We start from the raw sequence: 24,949 nt of genomic DNA on the forward strand, positions 1-24,949 counted from the left end.
TTTTTCTCCCACCGCCCCTCCATCCACCCGCCGCTGCCGCGTTCTTCCCCCTCTTCTCCCTCCTCACTCAGACAGGCCATCATTATTAATGCCAGAACTCTCGCAGCGTGTTGCGAAAGTTCTGCCGCCAAATCCTGGGCACGCATGCTGCCTACGAGAATTAAATATATAAATATTTGTGTACCGCCCCAAATTTGTGTCTCTGGGCATTTTACAACAAAAATTAACCACAATTCTAATTAGAAAAATTGGGTGAATAAATGCATCCTTAAAGGTTTTTTTAAAAAGCTGTCAGAGATGAGAAGGCTTCTATTTCAGCAGGGAAGTCTTGGAGCAACAACTGACGAGCTGGTGGCAACTGCAGACAGAGCTCTCTGGACGATCTCAATGGATGATGGGGCTCATAGTGAAGCTGATGTTTTCCTGGGCCTAAACTATTTAGACTTTATAAGTTACAACTAGCACCTCATATTTTGCCTGGAAACATATTGGTAGCCAGTATAGTTCTTTTAACAGATTCTAGACTCCCCATGTACTGCATTGCAGTAGTCAAATCTGGAGATTACCAGCATATGTTTAACAGAGATGAGGTCATTTATCTTGAGCAATTGATACAGCTGGTGCCTCTGGCCACTGCCACAACCTGAGACAGAGACGTTTAGATCCAGGAACACTCCCGGACTGCGTATCTGTTCCTCCTGGGGAGTGTAACCCCATCCAGAACTGGCAGATCAAAATTGCCTCCTGGGTTCGGACCCCACACACTAAGTACCTCTGTCTTATTTGGATTCGGTCTCGGTTGGTTATCCCTCATCTAGCCCAAACCGCCTCCAGGCAGGCATTTAGGGCCTTTTCCTGATTACTCTGACATGGAGAAATAGATGTGGGTGTGTCAAAGCTCCTGCCAGTGGGAGAGGGGGAAGTTCACTGGGGTGAATCCTTGACAATAACGGATTCAAAGTAGGCTACCACCATCCACATTATTTCCCATAAGTGGGACAAACCACCTTTCTCACATAAGATTCCTTGAGGGGGAGGGAGTAAAGAGACAAAAGCCTTCCTAGAAAAGCTGGGCAGTCCTAGGTCTCCAAAGGCGTGCAACTATAGCAGACCCAAAATGAAGAGTAGCATACTTCAGCAACAGGGAATTATTATTAGATTAAAAAGAAAAGGTAAAGGTTAAAAAATGGTATGCTGTACATGTACTGTACATTTTTTTTCTTCCTCCACAGTCAAAATGACCATGTGCACACTAGAGAGTTCTGCTGAGGTCGCAAAAAGTCTCACAAGGTGTTGCTCTTGAATGAGAATGCCGAGCTGCTGGAAATGCTGGCTCATGGGTACAGCGTGGCATTTGTTGGATACCATTACGGCATCAAAGAGGCCACTGTCCACTCCATAAAGAAGTGCAAAGTGCCAAGTGTTTTGCGGTACTCAATTGCTGATGCATCAAGTCTGCAGACTTTTGTAATGTCTTCTTAAAGCAAGCCTTGAACTCTTCTGGTGAGAGGGAATCCAAATCCTATTCCACAGGCAATAATTGTACTTTGCCATGCAGGCTGAGTAATTAGCTATTTTTCCAATAAGCATGCTGTTGAATACATCTTTCTGGCTAGCACATCTAACTTCCTTCCCTCTTTATCTGAAGGAGTCGTGTGACGCCTACCTGACCTTGAAGAAGTAGTGCAGTCTATTACGAGGGAGTTTGGTACAGGATGTTTCAGCAGGTAAGTGTTATCCTACTCCTGCACTCTATATAGACCTTCTAGTCTTTTAGAGGTTGGAGTGGAAGTATATGGGACTCTTCCCAAGCGCATTGAGCTACCTTGGAAGTTACCAGTAAGAGAAGCAAGGCAACTGGTTGTGCAGACTAGGACTTCACCAGAAAATTGTATACTAGATCATCAATTGTGGATAACTGTTATTTTAAATCAAGACCCAGTGCTGCAGCCATCTCCTTGAGTTGGACATGATAAGCCTTCATTTCCTTTGTAGGGGATGCATGTGAAGGCATTGACACATCACCTGATGGGTTGGGGTCGATTTTCTCTTTGTTGGACTCAAAATCAGATCAACCATGGTGACTGTCACCCTAAGGTGCTGGGGAGGAATGTGCCTGGTGCTCCTTAGCAGGAGATGTTGGAGGCCTAGGAATCGTAGGTTCCCAAGTGTCTGTTTGGATAGCTGTAAATAAAACCTGCTTCTCCTTGGTCTGGGTCTGTCTTGTAACCAGTACACATTTTGGTGGAGAAAGATTCTGTTAGAGTCTCTGTGGCTGCAGCTAATGTCATCACAACCTTGCTTGGTACCAGAGGAGGAGCATCCCCCCGCCACAGCCAACGAGAGTATTGGAAGCAACTGAGAATAAGCTCTGGCCAGAGGATTGTTTCTATTGATCCCTGAAGACCTCCTCTATCTTCATCATAGTCGTAAGCCACTCCAGGAGAAGTCTGGCTAAGGACACTTGCTTGTCCAGTAGGTGAAATGCCATGAGAGAATCCACACGTGTGCCAAGACAATGGTGGCCAATTGTGCTGCCATTAAAGCATAGGGCACTTGTTGATTTGTGCAAGCCGCTGTTGAATAGGCCATCTCTGGAGGCAGAGAACGCGTCTCTCTCTCTTCTGAATGCAGAAAACTCCTAAAAGTTGAAGGGGTGATAGTGTTGGAGAAATATAGATAGTAGGGATTATGCTGTATTTGGATCCAATGCACTCACTTCCTTGACACCAGGAGAATCCTCTTCTTCGACTTCGAAAGTATCCAACACTTGGTATCAAGGCGTTACAGTATCTGTTAAAATTGGTGTGATCAATGTTGAGGTCAACTGTTTCACCTTTGGCATCAATGGGGACTTCACCGGCATTGCTGCTGGGGACAAAGAAACCACTCTCTATATCGGTGCGGACTTAGTGGGGATAAAGGCTTCCATGTTGTTCGTCTCGATGCCGAGAGTGATGTAGCAAAGCTTGTGTCGATGTCGACGCTGCTATGACAAGTTCCCTTGGTGGCGATGCGTGGACATGGATGGCACTTGTCGATGTTGAGGGTAAATCTTTCGATGTTGATGTGTGGACAGCACTTGTCATGTTGAGGATGGATCTTTCGATGTCGATGCCAGCACCAAAGTTGCTTGTTTCGGTGTTGATTGTCTCAATGCCGATGCAGTTTGAGTCGATGGTCTTGATATCGACACAGAAACTACTTCCTGTGCCAAAGTTGGAGATGGAGTTGCTTTTGATGTCAATGATTTCTTTTTGGCATGCTCTGATGCATCCACCATTTTGTCTCCATGCCATTTCGGAGTTTTTGGAGACTTAAATGTAGGTGACAAGGGTTTAGACTAGGTCGAAGCCACAGCCCCTGAAGAATCCTTATTAGGAGGATGAAGGAGTTCCCTCCTTCAATGGACCAGAGGAACTTAATACATGATCATAAAGCGCTGCCCTCAAACGAAGCTCCCGGTTGTGCCATGTTTGCTTTGAAAACGACCAGCAAACCTATAAGTGAAGGTGTTGTGGGATTCCCCCAGACACAGCTAACATAAGTCATGGACATCTTGTGAGGGTAACTTCACTTTGGATTCAGAGCAGTGTTTAAAAGTCTCCCCCCTCCCATTTTTTCATTGCTGTTCCGTTTTCAAAACCAAAATATCTGTCCAATCTTTCACTTTAAGTAGTCCATTACACAAAAATAAGTAGTCAAAAACACAGTCCAAAGGTCAAAATAGCCGATTAAACAATTTCTTTTCTTATAGAACTCACTCAGATCAAGGAACCAGTACGGTGAGCCACAGTGACCGAGGAATAGATTGCTATAGCAGTCACAAAGGAACTGAAATGCTGGTGTTTCCTCCCACTTTAAGTAGCCATGTGGGGGGTGGGGCGCAAGTGCTGAGAGGAGCTGTGGTACTCCTCACCGACAAGCTTCAGTGCAAGTGCAGAACCCATTCTAATGAATGGATCATACCACAGATACATAGATACACTTTGCAGCAGCACATTTAAAAGCAGCCAGCAGTTAAGCAAAATGAAGAAAGCACAGTCACTGAGAAAATGTCTCCAGCTCTCTCATACATAGCCAGTGAGGGGGCACTAGGAGTTCCCCAGAAAGGTATTTCCCTAGTTGTGGGGTCACTATCAAAAAGGCCTTGTTCCTGCTAGAGTCTCAGTTAATAACAGCACCAATAGTCCAAATTTTGAAGTTTATGATGTTGCCTTTTATTTATATTACCTTTTAGTTAAAACCTAGATAACAGATGGCCTTTAAGAAGACTACCAGGAACATCCAAGACTCATCTATCCCACTGAGATCAACCATCTGTACCCAGACCATTAAATCTATGCAAAATAAACTTTACTTTTTCTGGTTGTCCTAGAATCAAACGTATTTGTGATCAATATTTGTCATTTATCTACTAGCCCCATCAAATCACATTTAATTTGGTATTTAGCACAAACTACAATGACAATAACATCCTGCAAATATGCTTCATTTTCACTGTATTCGCAAATTGTAGAATGCGTGTACATTCTATTCTTATTAAATAGTCCAAAATTCTTCTGTAATGAGCTGATACAGTCTTAAGTGCTTTCTTTAACTTCCGAGATGTTAAGGTCATATCAGTGTACATTCACTTTTATTTTTGTTTGCTTAGTAAAATAAATGGACAACTTAATTGACACCCTTTTTTCAGAACATCTCGACTTATTATTCTGCAGAACTACTAATCAATGTCAAATCACATAATATTTGACCTTTTCACTTATATTATGTACACTGCTACTTATATTACTATCTACTTCATTCTATACTCAAGTGATTATGTTTGGCATCTGGAAGAGAAGTTATTATAGGCTTAGCTCAGATCTACCTGGGCTGGCAAACACCTTAACTTGAGAAAGGAGCAGAGTGGGTGCTCATCTACCATGCAGATGTCACTTGTAAACAGAATATTCCACACTACTAACAATCATGCAATCAGCCCCACCTGTGCAATTCTACCCTCCCCGCAAAAGGGAGCAGAAATGATGCAAATAAGGTCTCTGCAAAACTGGGTCTTCAAGCTGAACTGGGACATCTGCATAGTGGAGGATGACACTTAATGCTCATCCACAATGCAGACACCCTTGCTGGCAGAGACAGGTATGAACTGGGACATCAAAATGTAGGGCAACAATACCAAAGTTGAACAAAAGCAGAAAACTACTATCATTAAAAGAATACAGGGCTCTACATAGCAAAATAATGAGGAATGGGGAAAAGGCTGAACACTAAGACCACAATCCAGTAGGCATGGACACAAGAGCACATACAGTACCATCTCCACAAGCACCAAATTATAAGTGAGTAGCTATTCCCAGAGAACCAGCCCAAACTGCATCAAGTTTATGTATTTAAAAAACCATCTGGAATGGGAACTCTTTAAATGGCAGCTTATGAGATAAGAAACCATACACCTGCTGGTGGCACTTTCCCTTTTAATTGCTCCTACAACACATTTCCAAACTGCTTTTTAGACTCTGAGAATGCACTTATTTCTAGCAGCAGCTGAAATGCAGATTTTCAGAAAAACTGAGGTACATGCATGGATAACTACATGTGTACTCCTATGGATCAAGACCTACCATTAAGATCTGCATTAAAATAGCCTCGAGCACAAGAAACCTTAAAAATCAAACTGTTGCAATGAGAAATTTCAGCGAGTGCATATGAACACACTTTTTTCTATAATATGCAGATTTAATTTGAAATCTCTAAATTGCTGAGATTGTAGACATCTGATATATAGAAAACAGTCTAAACTATGATCAAGATGACAATTTATCGTACTAGCACATAAAGCCATACAGACTTGGATGATTTCACTGACTTCTTGAATCTCAAAGCTGGTTATATAATATGAACATTTGAAATGGATATAGCGAGTCTGGTCCAATAAACATTTAATGTGAGCAATGCATTATTCAGATGATGGGCTAAGTGAATATTCTCCTAACGATTCTTACTTGTCCTTACCTGGGTTTTCTCTTGAATAAGCACTTCTTTTGAGGTAGGCACTGGGTATGGCTTCAAGGCAGCCTTTATTGTTGCAAAAATGAAATCTGTATGCTCCTTAATAACAGTATCAAGGTAATCACCTTCTGGACATGCTCGGTAATAAACTGTAATCTCATCAGTAGGCACAAGATTGCGCTGTAATAAAGTCAGCAACTCTAGTGAGTGTGAATGTTACCTGTAACAAACTTTTGCAACCAAAACACAAAACCTATTTTGGTTAGTATCAAAAACAGAGAAACGTAAGAGACAGCCAAGTATAATTATTTAAAAAAGTATCATGGAAGCAGAATGATCCAATTGCACATCTTTTCAGAAGTTACTTTTCTTAGCTAATGTGCAACTGTAATCTAGAAAATAAGTGTAAAGAAAACTGTAACCCAAACAACCAAAAATAACGATGTTTGCAATGTGCAAATGGCTTTTATAGACAAAGACTTGTTATAAAAAAATTGTTAACAAGTGTATTTCCAAATTAAAGATAACAACAAATTAAATGAAATTTGGTTCTAGATGAATCTGTGGTTATTTCTGATTGGGCCCTGTAGTATATTTATAGGTATCTTTGTCTTAATACAAAGAGTAGTCACCTTCACACACAATTACCTAGGTCATGCTCAATTTTTATTCTCTCTCTTTTCCTTTTATAGTCATCTGTTCTACATCTATACTCCGTGGACTGCCCCCACCACCACACACACACTTTCCCCTCAATACGTTCCTATTATGTTTAAACTATTGATTTATCTCGTCTCTTCATAGCCATGCTGTTATTATGATCTGTTTAATGATTTTGTTTCTTGCAATATTGTAGCTGATTTGGCAAGAGCTATTTATGAATTTACGAGGGGTGGGGGACAAAACCCATCATCACAGAACAGAACAATGAAAAATCCTTCTAAAGCAAACTACAGACTATGGTTTAAGAACATACTCCCAATATAGTGGCCTTCATATGTCCATTTCATGGTTGCTCTTACCAGCTTATCTCAGGGCTACTGGACTGGAGGTAAACAACAACTAGCACAACCATCACAGGATGCATTATTTCATTTTTAACAAGTCCCCTTAAAGCCTCATTACCTAACAACATTTCTTCTTATTTTCCCTTTCAAATTCAGTCACAAGTACTGCCTTTCCCCAATTATTTCATGCTTCCCAGGACCTTCTCAGTCCACGATAGATACAATAAATGGAAATGTTGTCTTATTTTTTTAGTTATAATACCCTTCCAGCCATCAATCAAAGATGCAAATATTACATGGAGAAATACATTTTGCCAGGGGAGGCGGCAGGGAGGCAGAGGGTGCACAATCCTACCTGGAGGAGGAAAGCGCACACACCAACCTGGAGATGCCGGGGGTCGAACCCATGCAAAGCAGATGCCCTACCACTAAGCCACTCTTCAAGGTCCACCAGTCATATGCTGGCAGGGTGACAAAGTCTAGCCAGGAGGGCAGGTAGACCAGCCAGGAGACAAAAGAGTTCTTCCCTCAGCTATTAATGCAGCATGCAGCCAGCATGCCACTGGACTGCCATTGTACTGACTGTATATAATGCATGGATGCATAATACAATTGGTAACAGACAGTAGTAACAGAGTTTACAATGGAAAAATGCATAGCCACTTCCAACAATCTTGAGTGAAACAGGTGTATTTAAGTGGTCAGATTTTCTCACAACACACACTTAGAAGTGGGAAAGAATCTGATCCCTGCTTCAGTGCTTACTGCAAACAAACTCTACTATTAAAACAGAGAGAACTGCACCAAACCTGTATTTTACAGTTTTAACTCGGGCTTGTTTGTTTTTTATAGCAATGTTTAAAAAGCTAAGTATGGATTGGCTTCCAGAACTACACAAGCCTCAAGACTAGTCAATTAACTGATCACTCATATACTTTGGATTTCATCTGTTCATACTCTTTATAAAATAACTTAGATACTAGGTGCTGTAAAATTATTCAAAGCACACACCTCACCTGCAAGTTATAATAGCACTTAGCAGTAGCACTTACATTTATATACCGCTCTATAGCCGAAGCTCTCTAAGCGGTTTACAATGATTTAGCATATTGCCCCCCAACATTCTGGGTACTCATTTTACCGACCTCGGAAGGATGGAAGGCTCAGTCAACCTTCGGCCCACTATGGCACAATAGTGCCACATAGCAAGGCACTTCTGAACTTGAATAAATTTCTAAAAAGTAATTTTGGTAAGGTAGGAGAGGATCGTGTGTTCAAAGGAAAAGTTAAAAATCCCACTGGGCATACTGAAGCTCTCATAGCTATACTTTCATAGGAAGTGTTGCTTATAGTGAATTGGGTAGATTATGATATTGCGACACTAGCATGAGGTGAAAAGAGGAGAGGTTGCACCCAATCTATTTCCTATATTTACTGACCTTCTTCCGAAGTTTTTGGATGCGATTTATTACTTCACGAGCAACACCTTCATCAACCATGGATTGATCAGGAGTAACATCCAGGAGAACCAAAACCTAGAGAAAAAAGAACAAAGCAGGTATCATAAGCCAAAGAAATAATATCCTGCACTCCTGTGCTACAATCTTACCGCACTTATCAGGGATTAAATCCCACTGAAAATAGTGAGACTGAGTCAAGTTGATATGAATTTTTTTTAAACAGTCTTTCGCATCTTGGGATTCCATATTCTACCCAAGTTATCGCTAATTATTAATTTAGTTCTTATTGTGTTCTGTTACAGTATAGTGCTATAAAGTAGCATGTGTCAGTGACAAAGAACAATAATGCTTGAACTCTTTCAACAAGGAAGCTCTCCCAGTGCCATGGAGCAGGCTGGGGATGCCTACTGCTTCATCTCCTTCCTTTTTCACCCAAAAGTGAGCAATGGCAGTGGGATGGAGAGGAGCTGGATTTATCTAGAGAGCAACTTCATAAACAGAAAATGGAGAGACAATCACATGTTTTTTAAAATGTTCTATATTATTCTGTAAGCCATTCAAAGATAAGAATTTGGCACATTATACAAACACGCTAAAATAAACCAATAAGAGACCCTTAGATCTGGATGAGAAGTCTGCCCTGGCCTCTGTAGAAGTTGTCCTGAGGAAGGAGGAGCAGAAAAGCAACAAAATCTGCATTTCCTGTGTTTAGAAAGAAACACACATCTGAACTTGAATTTCAAAACAACTTCTCCCTAGCTAAGTCACTCCCAGCAATGACACAATTTCTTCTCTCCGCTCCAGATAGTTTCCAGTCCTACTTCTCTATACTGGGACCTTAAAAACTACCTATTCTCAATCCCAGGTGTTCACTCTCAGTCTCTATCAACACACTGTATAGTACTTTTCTGTCTAATATTGCAGCCATGATCACACCTCAGGATCCACAATTTGCAATCTGGTATGGAAGTCAGCTGTTCCAAATCAAACATTCCACTGAGTTAGTAAAAATTGTTTGCATGAGCCTAAGCAACATTTTGGATTCCAGGCACTTGTGCAGATCATGGAAATATCCCATCATGGGTTCTACATTGTGAATCAAGAAGGAAGAATATATAGCAACTAATACCAACATAATGCACTAGTTTCCCCATCACCACTCATTACTATATTAAATACCTGAGAATCAGAGTGCGCTTCAAACTGGGCAGATCCTCCTACAGTCTGGTCAAAGGTGTACATCAGACGGAGATCATCTTCATGTAGTTCATGTCCTTCCACAAAAACTGTGCCTGATTCATTTAAACCAGATGGAAAATTACCCATTTTATACTAAGCAAGATGTTGCCTCAACATACAAACATATTAGTATAACCTCATTACTCTATTTCACACAAAATGACAGCATCTGGATCAGTCCATCTCTGTAATCTTGTGTTTAGCCCAGGGCTGCTCAACCACAGCCCTCCTTCAGATCATGGCCTACAATTCCCACAATCCCTGGCTATCATCCACTGTGTCCGAGGATTATGGGAGTTTTAGTTCAAAAACAGGTGGAGGGCCTAAGTTGAGCAGGTCTGCTTTAGCCCAACATAAGAACTTGATTGTTTCTCCAGATTCTTCCTCCTACAACCTTTTTACATATCATCCAAACATACCGATTTTTCAGATTTCTTTTCAAAATTCATCAGCTTGCTCCTTGAACCAATGCAGAACTCCAGGATTGTGTCTAACCAATTTTGGCACAGTGATAGAATGCTTGCAGTTGAGTATTCAGCAGAGTTGGATTAGGCTGTTGTTGAGAGGACGTCATGTAGTATCCTCCAGGCTGAGATTGCCTGGGGCAAGTGTCCTAAGTGCATATATCCAGAAGTTCTCCCTTGCTCTCAGTTTTGCTTTATGAGATGGAATCTCTATTAAGATAATTGATAAGTCCAATAGTTTGTGCTCATTTGTTGAAATGTTGGCTACCGGTTCTAATTTTTTTTAATGACAGCAGATTTTTGATTATGAAAATATATACAGTCATTTGCTATTTTACCTACATATAGAATACTGCAAGCCAGTTGCTTGCATTTAATTATGTAAACAACATTACATCTGCAGATGTTCTGTTTAATCTGAAGTTCTGGCAGTCCTAGTGCTCTTGAAGATAGCTGTGATTCTAAATCACAACAATGTGATTGATTACTGATTGGTGGCTTAATTTTAGCTCTTATCAACAATACAGGCAGATTTGGGGGTTGGGAGAATGTTATAATAGATGGTTTGCTGATTGTCTTAGAAAGATGTTGAGAGTTGGCTAATAATGAATAGCTTTCTCCTGTTGGTTGGTAAAAGTTAGGAGCTGCAAGGTAGAAATCAACCATGAACAGGGTATGCTATTACAGGGTATCTATCTATATATTTAATTCTCCAAAATGTGCTGGAAAAAATGCGTGGCAGAAATCTCAGGAGCATTGGGGAAATTCTGCGAGAGCTCGCAACAGTGGCAACAAACAGTTTGGGCGGGAGCTGGAGCTGCGCGACGGTTGGCTGGTCACCGGGAAAAAGAGGCGGAGGCTGGCTGGCCTCGCCGCCAGAAAAAGGAGGTGGCAGTGGGCCGGCCGCTGGGAGGAGGCGGAGGCGGCCTGGACGCTGGGAGAAGGAAGAAGTGGCGGGCCGGCCTGGCCTGACCGCTCAGAGCAGGAAGCAGTGGCAAGCCAACCGCCGGGAGAAGGGGGCGGAGGCAGCGGGCAGGCCTGTCCCAGCTACCCAGAGCAGGAAGCAGCAGCAGGCCAGCCACCGGGAGCAGAGGGAGGATCTCGAGAGCAGGTGGTGGCAGGCCAGTCCAGCCAACTGGAATTGTCGGGTGGGTGGGAGGTGGTGGAATGCCAGCTTTCTGGCCGGCCGCCAGCCAGAACACACCAGACGGGGCGGGTGGGTGTGAGAGGCCAGCCCACCACAAAGCACTGGGCATGGGGGAAGGAACAAAGCTGGCTGGGCGTGGGGAGAAGCGGGCCGTCAGATGGCCGGCCGCTGAGGAAAAGCAGCCTGGCCTCCGGCGAGGGGGTGGGGAGAACAAACGGAACTCGGGCTGAAGGTGGGGTGGGAGAACAAGCTGGGGCTGAGAGTGAATTATGGCAGCCAGGATGAACAGGCAAGCAGCAGGTTGATAGGCTGCAAGGCCACAACTGCCAGGTGAGCGGATGGGGGTGGGACACAAAAGGGCAAGTGGTGGGGAGGGTGCGCCGGGCAAGCGAAGTCTCTGGAGGAGAGGCCAAAGGCTGAGTGCACTACCGCACAGATGCTCTGTGCGGGATCAGCTAGTATTATTTTATTATGGAGAAGAGTTTTCCCTGGGTGAGATGGATGCTTGACAGATGTTCCAGTCAATGGTACATAGAAGATGTCCTTTCAGGTCATTCGGGGGTTTTTAATATTAATTTTGATGTTGCAGATATGTTTGATTCTTAAGAGTCAACCCTTAGAGTAAGATTTCATTCATATACACACACACAGACACCCATCCATATAACTTGAAATGACAAGATTTCCAAATAACTGGAAAGTATTCAAAGTTGTCAATAACAAAACAAACTGTTCTGGTAAGAACTAATCTGCCTACTTACTTTCCTTTCACTATTATCTTAATTGATAACTATCTTAATTGTTAATAACCATCCTTATAAGTTAGCCCACTTCAGCCTTAAACATTCACATGTCAGCCATCTGGAATCAGGGTGGATGACATCATTACAAACTATGCTATTGAGGCATACCTATGCGTCCTTACAGCCGCAGCAAATTTGGTTCAAATCAGTTAGGCAGTTCACAAGTTAGACCACTAGTGCCTCAAACATTTACATGTCCGCCATCTTGAATTGAGGTAGGTGACATAGTCACAAAGTACACCACTGAGATGTCCCTACAACTGTAGCAAATTTGGTTCATATTGATCATATTGCAAATTTGGTCCATATTGATCATATATAAACCAATATTGGTTCATTGCAAAGTTGATGGATGTGTACACACACACACACACACACACACACACACACACACACACACACACACAGTGTGTGATTTCATAAGCTTACATTCCTTAAGCAAGAAAGTAGGCTAAAAGAAGAAGAAGCATGTTTTCTGTAAAAGATATCTAGGATTCTTTTTATCAAGTTTGTTTTTTTATATCTAAGAAGCACTTCTCTGAACGTTTCCTTGTTGTGAAGAATTGATCCAGATTCAATATATTTATAAAAATTATAAACATTTCGCAGTACACTAATTGCAGAATATTTAAATGCTCTACAATTTCTTATTAAGCTATAAAATACATTCAAGTTGCTAAATGGATTCACTCGCACAGTCCAGCATTACATTCTTTTGTATCATTTCCAAGGTCAATTCTATCATGTTATGTGATAAAATACTCATACTGACCAGTCTTCTGGAATTTTTCCAACTGCTCACTAGTTAGCTCCTTGATAGCTGCCATAACAGATTTAAAGGCACCTTTCAGCCGCTTTCCAAGCACCATGTGATCAGGTTCTGCTCTCAAACGGATTCCATACTTATCTTTATCAGTTGATAATGTTACTTGACGGACATTAAGTTCCTGCATGTTTACAAAAGCAAAGATAACAGAAAGTTGCAAAAATAATCTTCACTGATTAATAAACAGTGGTGATTAACAAACAACTAAAGCTTGTTTTACAACCTGCTAAAAATAGTACAACTCTCTGATAAATTGATTTGTGCGTGTCTGAAGTTCTAACCAAGGCCAACATGATGAGCACCCTTCCTTCCATTGATGGTAGGGACCCACCAGGGCTGCTGCACAACTTAAGATAGATGTCTATGTCTAGTCTATGTCAGGCGGTATATAAATACGATAAAAATATATACAAAATAAATAAAAAGCAGCCATTGGAATGAGAAGAGTGCTGTGCTACCACCTGAAAGTCATTTTAAGTTATTTTGCAACAGCCCCCCACTGCTTTCCACGCCAGCAGGGCTGCTAGTTTAACCTGCGCAGCAACCCTGTTGAGCCCCCACCATCAACAGAGGTCTGTCCATCATGTTTGCCTCTATAACTAAGTTAGTTTATAGTTTTACACCATACAAATACACTTAGCTATCCATAAGACTCAATTTGAAGTTCCATAAATCCCCATAAATTTTCATCCAGAATTAAAATGAGCTCAATTAGCTTTAACAGCCTCAATATCTCCTTTGCAATATTTTGTTATTACCCAAATATCCTTACCTAGTTCTACTTCTAAGTTTCCATTCACTTCAAAAGATCTCAACCCAGGCTTTCCTCACTCCATTGCACCCAATTCCTTATTACCCTTATGATTGATCATATACCACCTAAGATGTACATCTCTAGGTGGTGTACAAAATTTAACACACAATATAAAACAGACTAAACAATTAAAATTTAATATTATTTAAAAAATCTCACAAGGTAACAAATTAAACCATTTAAAATTAATCTGTTAAAAGTCTGAAAAAATAGGTTTGTTTTGAGGGTCTTCCTAAAAGCAAATGGGGAACAAGTTGCTCTAATTTCCACAGGGAACATATTCCAAAGCCCCGGGGCAATCACAGGGAAGGCCTGGTCCCAAGTCTCCAAACAGGCCGGTAGCAACCATAACCGGACTTAATAGGCAAAAGGGTTCATGACAAAGGCTGCGCTCTCTTAAAACACTCTGACTTAGCCCATTCAGGGCTTTATAGGCAATTACCAGCACTTATCGGCAGCCTGTGCAGTTCTTTTAACATTGTTGTTATGGTCCCTTCGGGTTGTCCCAGAGACCAGTCTGGCTGCCGCATTCTGTACCAATTGTAGTTTCAAGGCTAAGTACAAAGGCAGCCCCACATAGAGTACATTACAGCAGTCTAGCCTGGAGGTTACCAGCATATGCACTACTGTTTTAAGGTAATTTACCTCCAGAAATGGACATAGCTGATGTTTCAGCCGTAGCTGATAAAAAGTGATCCTGGCCACTACCTTAACTTGAGAAACTAGAGAGAATTTTGGATCCAGAAGCACTCCCAAACTATGTACCTGTTCTTTCAAGGGAAGTATAACCCCATCGGGGACAGGCAGAGCCATCTCTCAGGTCCTGGTCCTGACCCCTCCCGCCGCCCACAGTCAATACCTCCATCTTATTTGGATTCTACTCAGTTTGTTATCCCTCACCCAGCCCATTACCACCTCCAGGAAAGATTTAGAGAAGTTATGCTATTTCCTGATGAGGTTTATATGGAGGAATAGATCTGGGTGTCTTCAGCATATTGATGAACACCCTACACCAAACCTCCTGAAGATCCTCTCAGTGGTTTCATGTAGATGTTACAGAGCATTGGAGACTGTAGAGCCTCGTGGGACTCCATACTTTAGTTCTAGCTTTGAAGAGCAGCAGTCTCCAAGCAACACAATCTGGAACCTACCAGAAAGGTATGAGCAGGACCACTGTAAAACAGTGCCACCCTATCCCACCTCCCTCAGGCAATCCAAAAGGATCAGCAAAGTCACATTCCCTCTGTTGACAGCCAACTGGATATCATCCATCAGGTCAACCAAGGCAGTCTCAAACCCCAAAGCCCGCTTGAAAGCCAGTTTGAAATGAGTCTAGATAATCTGTATCATCTCTAGCTGCCTTGAGCCAAGAGGCCGCTACCCGCTCAATCACCTTGCCCAAGCATGGAAGATTAGAAATGGGCCTGTAATTAGGTAACTCCGAGGGATCCAATGCAAATTTCTTTAAATAAGGTCTAATAATTACCTCCTTAAGACAAGAAGGCATCCTGCCCTCCCTTAGAGAAGCATTTATAATATATACCAGACCCTCTCTAATAATATGATTACCAAATGAGACAAGCAAAGTGGGAAAAGGGTCAAGGGAACAGGTTGTAGGAAGCAAGTCCGAAGCAGTTTGTCCACTTCCTCAGGAGTTACAAATTGAGAGTGATCTAATATAATCCTATAAGACAGGGTTGATTGACCTTGGGCCCCCAGATGTTGTTGGACTACAACTCCCATCATCTCCAGACATGGCCTTTGTGGCTGAGGATCATGGGAGTTGTAGTCCAACAACATCTGGGGGACCAATGTTAAGAAACCCTGCTATAAGAGGAGCTGCTGGACACCTTCACAATAGACTCTTCAGTAACTGTGGAATCCAGTTCGACCCAAATAAGAGAGGTTTTATCTGCAAACAAAGTCATTGAAGAAACTGCAGCGAGTGACTGATGGTTACAAGTTCAAATTTACAAGAGAGGGGGCACATACTAGCCCCCTCATGACTGTAGAAAACTCTTTGCCACCCATCCTGCCAGAGCATAGATCTTCAAACATGCTCTGTGTTGTGACCTGTCAAATTTGCACAGTGTCTTCCTCCACTTGAGCTCTAGTTGTCTACCTCGCCTGTAGCTCCTGTAGTTCTTCTGAATACCACCACGGGGCTGACTTTGAAGCAGGTTGGAGAGAACGCTTAGGAGCGCTTGTGTCTACTGATCTAGCGAGTTCATTATCCCATGTTTGCACCAGAGCATCGACAGAATCACTAGCAGAGCCAACTCCAAACCCTTCCAAAGCTTCTTGGAATCTGACTGGGTCCAATAACCTTGTTGGGTGGATCAACCTAATAGGTCCTTCCCCCCAGCAGAGTTGAGTTGTGGCTGTAAGTCCTACCTTAACCAGATGGTGGTCCATCCATAACAATGGGGAGACGACAGGAGTCCCCACCCACGGAACACTACGTTAATCAGAGCAAAAGACTTAATCGAGCATGTGACCAGCATCATGTGTCAGCGCAGAAACCAACTGGGATAGGTCCACAGTTGCCATGGCTGCTATGAACTCCTGAAGTGCTCCTGACAACGCAGTCCCAAACTGAACACTGAAATCAGCCACCACCACTGTATTCCATACAATCCTTGCCTTTGCATGCTTTCTTCACCCAGCTATTAAGCCAGAGCTTTCTGGTCCCATTTACACAATTCCCACACAGTTACCTGGAAAATTACTATTTGTCCTGACAGCTGACATTCTTCCATGACTGTAAGCTAGATACTGTTTAACTCTGCCCTGTAAAAAGTTGTGTGCTGTTCACAATTGTACACGTCCTTACAAGAGCAACTAGACCAGTAAAGATATATTACCTTTCTTATTTGCATCTGAAAGTTATACTAGTATACCTCTGCTACAATGCCTTTGCTCTTAGTAGAAGTCTGGGAGGCTTTTTGTCTGGACAAACTAATATGCATACAATATTATAAGAGAAACATTTCTTTTATGAGTCAATACACAAAACCACACAAGGGGTCACTCTGTCTGGCAGGCAAAACTCTAAACGGCATAAAGATCTGGCCAGTCTCAGTTTCCTAAACAAAGGAATAGTTCATAATCAGCAATTTGTAGTAACTGACTTTCAGTTAAGCATGGCTTCAGTCTAAAATGTTTTCAGTGGCTGACATCCTGAGTTATGATGGACAGGTGCTAGAGTAGAGCAAACACCATTGCTGCTGAAGACGTAAGACTAATGCAGAGTAGGCAGTGCAGGGGCAATTTTCAACAACCTTCTCTTCCCCTAGAAGCCTTCTGTGCAATATGAAAATATATCCTGTGGGCTGTGTGACCCTCAAGGACATATGTTCATGCGGCACAGAGTACCACTTCCAGGGGAAAAGTTGGTTGTCAGAAATCTTCACACCCCCAAGCACAATCACCAGAGCTGCATTAGTACAACTCAGGATGGCAACCAGTATTTTCTTTTCCATTTGGTTTATTTTAAAGATAAAATAGTCCATTCTATTCACTTCTTCATTAAGTGTGCTTCCTAAGCTTACAATATGGCATCAACCATATATGCAAACATATAAGAGGATAATATTAAGTCAAATACCAGCAGTACCTTCTGCTTATTCTTACCTCAAGTATGTACTTTTCAAAGGACCTGATATCTTCCAGTGCCCTGGAATCCTGATGGATAACCACCACTTCTTTCAGTGGATACTGAAATAAAATTCAGCATTAGTTTGGGGGAAAGGACAAGAAGGGCTACAGCAAAATATAACTCTTGGCTTTTTAAAAGCATCCCTTATAGTCTATTTTCTGGAATGAATCGATTGACATATGCCATCTTCTGAAAAAGCCAATATTTGCTTATGGAATATTGATGTAAACAAAATTAAAGAATATCTTACCTTTACTGGAATGGTTTTCCTATCTCTAATTACCCGTCCAAGTTCAATAACAGACTGCATCCGAGAAACAGCATTTTCAATATTTTTATCAATCAGATCCTCCCTAGATTTAAAAGGAAATATTTAGAACCCCATCTAAGTTGACAAGGGTCCTTTAAATATATCAACCTTTATAAGTGATTTTTAAAAATGGTCCTTTTTTGAGCTCTTATGTAAAATGGCACTTCTGTCTTAAATCTGAACACAAACGTTGATCAGGTAATCACTGTAGATGGGAGAGACAGTGTGGCAATTGGCTACAAGTCTGAAAGTCACTGCAGCGATGTACTGTAAATAAGAGTCAGTGTGGCAATGGAGATCTAAGTTTAGGGATGTGCAGAACTGGCTCGATCGCAAACTGGACCAGTTTGAGTGATTCCATTGCAAACCACTTCGAGCTGGTTTGTTGAACCACCTAGCCCAGCTGATCAGTTCAACTGAAGCAGTTCATATACCCACAGTTCAGCCAGGATTTGGCTCGAACCATGCCCAACAGTCCATGCACAACCCTATCGGAGTGTTCAGCCCAATAACCATGACATGTGCAATATAACGCCATTGCACAATGTGTATGGAGAGGGGCAGAAAGAATATGATACAACTCCAGTTAGTCTAAAAATGGACTATGAAGCTTTTGGAAGGGGAAACCCCTGCTTCATACAGGTGAGGCATTAAAAAACAAGAACAAGTCAGTTTTCAGCAATTACAAGGTAACTGACTTTCACAAATCACTTTAATCTTTGGCATCATTAATTGGAATGAACAGCAATGCACCTGGGATCCAAGAAATCAAGTTATCTTCACTTATTTATAGGAATGTCTTTCTAATGTGCCTCACACAACACCCAAACCAATTCAAGGACATCCAAAATGACAATGCACATTCTGCTACAAAGCGTATTTCTATACTGCAAGAATCTACAGCACTGATTGAAGAGTTTTCACTTAAAGAAATAATTTTATTATCAAAAGAAAATGCCTTTAGCTTTCTTTAACAGTGACTCTTAAGTAAGAGGCGCTCAACTGACGACTAAAGACTCTGCATTCATACTGTGAAGTTCGATGGAAAATCCCACCAGACTGAATAAGAAATATTCAACACACAAAGCAAATCTTTTTTGCCAACTGTACTCATCAAAACAAGTATTGGGCTCCTGGTATTTTGCCCAGAAAGACAATCTGGAATGCTGTCAGAACATCTAAAGCCAATATCCAAATACATTCTCCTCCTTGGGACACACTCACCTTCAAGTGAACTGACTACAAGGACTCTTCTTAAAGCTGTTGCTTTCCTATTACGATAGAATTTGAGAGTTGGAAGACCTCTAAGGTCCCTTCAGTGCAACCCTCTGCTCAGTGCAGGAAAATATGTTACTTGTCAACTGCACCCTTTAAAAAAAAATTTGTTGGTTTTCTATGGCATCAAAAAACACTAGCTGACATCCTGACTAACCAAGTGGTGGGCTTCAATGAATTGTGAGGATACAGCAGGAGTCTTCTAGGCATGTGCACGGAACCGCTGCTGGGTGGTTCAAAGGCAGCGGAGGAGGGTGCACTTACCCCTCCCGCCGCTTTTCCCCCGCCGGCGCTTGTTACTGTTAAATGTCTTCCTGCCGCCCCATTGCCCTTCTCAGCCAGAAATAGCCGGAAGTACCGGGTGCGAGTGTGTGCACCCATCTGCCATGCCTGCACGCGCCCGGTACTTCCAGCCACTTCTGGCCAAGGAGGGCAACGGGGTGGCAGGGAGGTACACTGCCACCCTGAAGACTTTTAATAGTAATAAGTGCTGGCGGGGGGGGTGGAGGGAGGGGTAAGTGCACACTCCCCCACCCTTAAAGAGGCACCCCCGCCATGTTTAAAACCTGTTTGGAGGCCCACAAAAGGGCCTCCGAACAGGTTTGTGCACATCCCTAGAGTCTTCACCCAACTCCCCCAGCAGGTGCATTGTTGCACCGGAGCCCTTGGAGTTCAGAGTGCTCTCTCTCCTAGGAAGAACTCTGCAAGACTGGAAGCACGCAGCTGATCACACATTTCAGCCTACAATTCAGCATATCTTCTGAGCAATTGTACAGCCATACAAGAGTGTATTTGTTTAGTACCAGATTCTAGAGCATCATTTTAGAATGAAGGTGAAGATGTTTTCAACCTTAGAAACCTAATACTTGGTCTTATGTGTAAAGAACAATAAAAAGGGACACTAAAGGGTTATCAGAGCAGAAAACTGAGTGGGCTAGAAGAGTAAGTTGTGAGTAAGAGTAAGAGCCTTATGTCCCTATAACTGAGGAAAGCAGCTGCCCATTCTTGGTGTTTAAAATATTTTTTCAGAACATAACTTTCGAAAGTAGCAGAAGAGTGAAAACTGAGCAACTAAAACCAGGCCTGTCCTGAGTCTAGACATGTCACCAGCATCTCCTACAGTACTGCTACTGCCCTTAGTCTAAGCTAGCTCCAATAAACATAATTCTGCTGAGTTAAAATGTCTCAGGGCTACCGCAAGATGTACATCCATCTATGACAAATACATCAACTACAAACATGTTACAAAAGCACAAAGACTTTTTTTTTCCAGCCAGAGTTCCTCACCTAACTTGAGGAAGCATAAGGTAGTGGATGCTCTCAGTGTTCTTCTCTTGAATGCAGACTGGATCTATAAGTCTCTTCAAATTCTGGTACATCAGTTCAGTGATAAATGGAGTATAAGGTGCCTGAAATAATAATTTTTCATTACCCCATGCCTTGGTCAGAGATGTCTTGAGTGAATAGTCCAGAAAAATGTAGCTTTACTGAAGCTAAGCGGTAGGGGTGTGTCCGAACCGGTCTGGAGGCCATTCTAATGGCCTCCGAACTGCCGGACCGGTTCAGACTGGGCCGGTCCGGGTCCGGGTGGGGGGGGTCTCACTTTAAGGGCGGGAGGGCTTGCTTACCCCTCCCGCCTCTTTGCCCCCGTCAGAGGCCGTAATCTATGGTAAAATTGGGGCGCTGGAAACCAGCCGCCCCAGCCGCCGCCGCTTCCACTGCCCCCCCCCCGTGAGCAGATTAGAAAAGGAAAGGCTACTGCCGCCCTGCCGCCCCGCCACCCCACCACGAGTGCTCACCAAGTTTAAAGAAATTAGAGAGGAGCTTGCGAACAGAGCTCCTCTCTTATCGAAGCCTCCGGCCCAACTGGGGCTTTGGGCGCGCGCGCACGCGCGCTAGAGCTCTTTATCCGCTAGAGCTTTTGCCGGAGGCCCGGTCTACCCGCCGGGAAGAAGCCGGGTAGACTGGGCCTCCGGCGATCGGAGGCCCGGCGGGTAGATAATGTGGGCTAATAAACTGAAATTGAATCCAGACAAGACAGAGGTAATGTTGGTCAGTAGGAGAGCCAATTGGGATGAGGAGATTTTACCGGTTCTGGATGGGGTTGCACTCCCCTTGAAGGAGCAAGTACACAGCTTGGGGGTATTACTGGACCCGGCTCTGCTTTTGGAAGCTCAGGTAGAGGCGGTGGCCAGAGGTACCTTTGCACGGTTTCGGCTAGTGCGCCAGCTGCGTCCCTTTCTCGAGAAGGCAGATCTGGCCACAGTTACCCATGCCTTAGTCACGTCAAGGCTGGATTACTGTAAAGCGCTCTACGTGGGGCTGCCCTTGAAGAATATCCAGAAACTGCAGCTAGTGCAAAATGCGGCAGCTAGGGTTTTATCTGGAGTTGCCCGGTGGGAGCACATCACACCCATTTTGAAAAAGCTGCACTGGCTACCAGTTTGCTTCTGGGTCCAATTCAAGGTGCTGGTTTTGACCTTTAAAGCCCTTAACAGTTTGGGCCCAGGATACCTGAGGGACCGCCTGCTCCCAAGGGTTGCTGCCCACTTGATGAGGTCATCTGAGGGGGCTCTGCTCCGGGTGCCAACAATGAGGGAGGCTCAGTTGTTGTGCACGCGGGACAGGGCCTTCTCTATTGTTGCCCCCAGACTCTGGAATGCTCTCCCGGTGGGTATTCGCTCCTCGGTCTCCATCACAGCTTTTAGAAAAAGTGTAAAATCTTGGCTTTTTGCCCAGGCATTTATTTGATTCTCTGCTGCTGCTCTTCATAGTCTGTATTGCTTTTATGCTTTTGTTTTAAATTTTTAATCAGATTTGTTTAATTTTTTTTTCACTTAATATTTTAATTGTGTCTTTTTTACCATCTTGTGTTTAAATTTTTTGCTGTAAACCGCCTTGGGATTGCTTTAATGAAAGGTGGTATATAAATTCAACAATAAATAAATAAATATAAATATAAATATAAATATACTAAGTAAAAGCCAAGATTTTCAGGATAGTCCTATAGGAGAAGGCTATAAGAAACTGCTAGAAGTATAATACAGTACATTCTTACCATGAGTCTGCACATGGAGTAAAGTACACTGAATAAGGTTTCTAATGCCATAATGCAGTCATCTGTTCCATTTTCACCCTACTCAAGAAATAGTCATAGAGACAAGAAAGATTAAACAATCCACCATTAATCTTATTTTTATTCTAAGGAATGATTTTACGTTCTCACAAAAAATGAAATGACATTGAAATAAAGGACATTTGTGACTCACATTGACTTAAAAGGCAACTGTATTTAACTACTCTCTTATGCACAAAACGTGTTGTTGTAATTAAGTGCCCAGAAATGTACCAGTAGGCAAAATGTTTCACTCATCTGCAGGGGTGTAGGGAGCTTGCCAGTGGCTGCAGGACTGAAGTCCTGCTGGCAACTCATCTCCCCTGTGATTTAGAATTGTGTGCACATGCCCCCAAGCCACACCCCTTGTGTCTGATGTCAGATGCAGGGGTGGCGGGAGGGCATGGCCAGTACCGGGGACGGGGTACTCCATTGTTCCCACACCCCTGCTTGTCTGCTTTGAGGCATTTATCATTCATGTTGGTGGGTTCTTCCCCACCTTTTAATCAAACCTCTGTGTGCAGCAATGGCTTCACCAGCACTTGAAGCATTGATTACATACTCAGCAGCTGCTTCTGCCCATCACCTCCCCCTGCCCCCCACAAAGCCTCATGAAAGAAAGGAGAAGGAAAAAAAGTTAAGAGAAATGCCCACCACAACCACGCTACTCATTCCATTATATAAATTCCAGGTCTCCAAAAGGTGACCAGTTGAGTGCAGAGCCAGCGTGGTGTAGTGGTTAGAGTGCTGGACTAGGACCGGGGAGACCCAAGTTCAAATCCCCATTCAGCCATGAAACTAGCTGGGTGACTCTGGGCCAGTCACTTCTCTCTCAGCCTAACCTACTTCACAGGGTTGTTGTGAAAGAGAAACTCAAGAATGTAGTACACCGCTCTGGGCTCCTTGGAGGAAGAGCGGGATATAAACGTAATAATAATAATAATAATAATAATAATAATAATAATAAAGACAAGCATAATGTAACTAAGGACAGGAGTAACTACTTACCTTTAACCTTCTGCGATTCATTCTGACATACCAGTTGGTAAGAATGTCTACAAACTTAACTAGCCGAGGAACCACTGTGTAGAGTCTGTAGGCTAAAGGTGGGAGAAAAAACCAGCCCGTTGCAATACTCCTTCACATAACACTTTTGACCAATCTATTTTTCTGTTTAACTGAACATTTAAGAATTAGGTGGGCATCTATATAATAGTTCTGTGGCTGGGTGGAATACCTCGGTCATAGACCCCTCCTTCAGAGACTATCTCACTTGCCACGATATTATTCTGATCCAGGAATCCTGGACAACCGGGGAGTTATTACTCAATGGATTCCACTCATATACAGTGGGAGCTGTACCTGGGGCAGGCTGTGGCAGATGCAAAAGGGGCCTGGGTGTGCTTGTTGCTACCTCTCTACATGCATCCTTGAAACAGCTTCCACTGCTCAAGCAATATGCTATGGCAGCCTTGATTCAATTTAGCCACTGCAAACAGTTGATAATTAATATTTATCACCCTCCGCAAAGGATGAGGCTACAGGTGAGATCAATGTGGGCTAATCTTGAAAACTACATAGCAGATCTCCTCCTCTCCATTCCTAATGCTTATGTGGTAATGGTGGTGATTTAAACGCTAGGCTGAGTCCTGATGACCATACTTTATTCACTCAGAGGGCTTATCCACCCAGCCCCAAGGAAGACGGGCTCCCTCTTACCCACCTTTCAAAGGACCAAAGGTCAAATTATGCGGATCTCTGCCTAATGACGATCAGACTTAACCTCTTCATGTTGAATGGCCCACTTGAAAAGGACCATCCCGCCAAGTTCACCTATCTGGCCAGTTCCAGAATGAGCCTGATTGATTACTTTATCACCTCAGGGAAGCTGCTCCCTCTGGTGGAGAGATTTGAGGTTACCTCCATATCTGACAGTGATCATCTCCCCATTTCGCTCCTTCTAAAGCCTTTCATTCTCCACATAGATAGAGAACCATTATAATCCCATCATATCCTTGGCGGAAGGAGCATATTGCCGTGCTAAATGGTCTCCACATCTGGATCAAGCACTAAGTGAGCTACTTGCCTCTGACCCCTGCAGTGTATTCAATCATTCCTACTAATTAACGAACCTACTTGTGAGCCTACGGAGACGTACAATGCCCTAGTCCAGGAATTACAGCAGCTCTTCTCTCGTAAGAACTGCGAGCCACATGCACAGCATCAGCAGGCCTCCAAGTAGTGGTTTGATAAGGACTGTGTTAAAGCAAAAAAAAAAAGCCTTTGCCAATACCTATCAAGTCTATAAATCTAGTTCTGGACTGTTGGCCGCACAGAATCTCCTTCAGCAGAAAAGACAGTACAAACTTCTGCAGGCTCATAAGAAAAGAGATGCCATGAAAGATGCCTGAATAGGACTCCTCCACTGACCAGCACCTGCTATACCTTCTTCACACCCTGCATGTAGACACATCACTCAAGGTGAGATGTAGCCCCCAAGGCCACCTCACAAGAGCTGTTACAACTCAGAAGGGCATCAAACAAGGATGCATTTGGGCACCACTCCTCTTCCATTTCTACATGAATTCTATGGTGGGCCAGCTCAGCTACCCAGATTTCCTGGAAATCAACTATCACAAAACTTAAATTATGGCCTTCGCCAGGAGGCCCAAGATCCACTCTTGGTGGAATGAGTGGCATAAGATTGAGCAAGTTGCACACTTCAAATACTTGGGAGTAGTTTTTCATTCTGATGGCTCTAGGAAAGCTCATCTTTAAATGCCCAGAGAAGCTCTTCTGCCATTCTCAAATTCCTA

At 43.0% G+C, this 24,949-nt stretch overlaps 1 protein-coding gene across 4 annotated transcripts in view; it reads right to left on the bottom strand.

The window, feature by feature from the left end:
* IARS1 (isoleucyl-tRNA synthetase 1) overlaps positions 1–24,949 on the bottom strand; it is a 155,006-nt gene that overhangs the window by 25,735 nt on the left and 104,322 nt on the right. For all 4 annotated transcript variants that reach the window (XM_053297888.1, XM_053297887.1, XM_053297889.1 and 1 more), the window contains 9 exons: positions 23,142–23,233; positions 22,077–22,154; positions 20,306–20,427; positions 17,684–17,786; positions 17,409–17,492; positions 12,908–13,082; positions 9,662–9,774; positions 8,462–8,557; positions 6,019–6,195 (listed from right to left, as the gene is read on the bottom strand). In XM_053297888.1, the coding sequence (XP_053153863.1) occupies positions 6,019–6,195; positions 8,462–8,557; positions 9,662–9,774; positions 12,908–13,082; positions 17,409–17,492; positions 17,684–17,786; positions 20,306–20,427; positions 22,077–22,154; positions 23,142–23,233 (1,040 nt within the window). The remainder of the gene's footprint in view (positions 1–6,018; positions 6,196–8,461; positions 8,558–9,661; positions 9,775–12,907; positions 13,083–17,408; positions 17,493–17,683; positions 17,787–20,305; positions 20,428–22,076; positions 22,155–23,141; positions 23,234–24,949) is intronic.

This window comes from Hemicordylus capensis, chromosome 2 (assembly GCF_027244095.1).
Source record: "Hemicordylus capensis ecotype Gifberg chromosome 2, rHemCap1.1.pri, whole genome shotgun sequence".
Lineage (NCBI taxonomy): Eukaryota > Metazoa > Chordata > Lepidosauria > Squamata > Cordylidae > Hemicordylus > Hemicordylus capensis.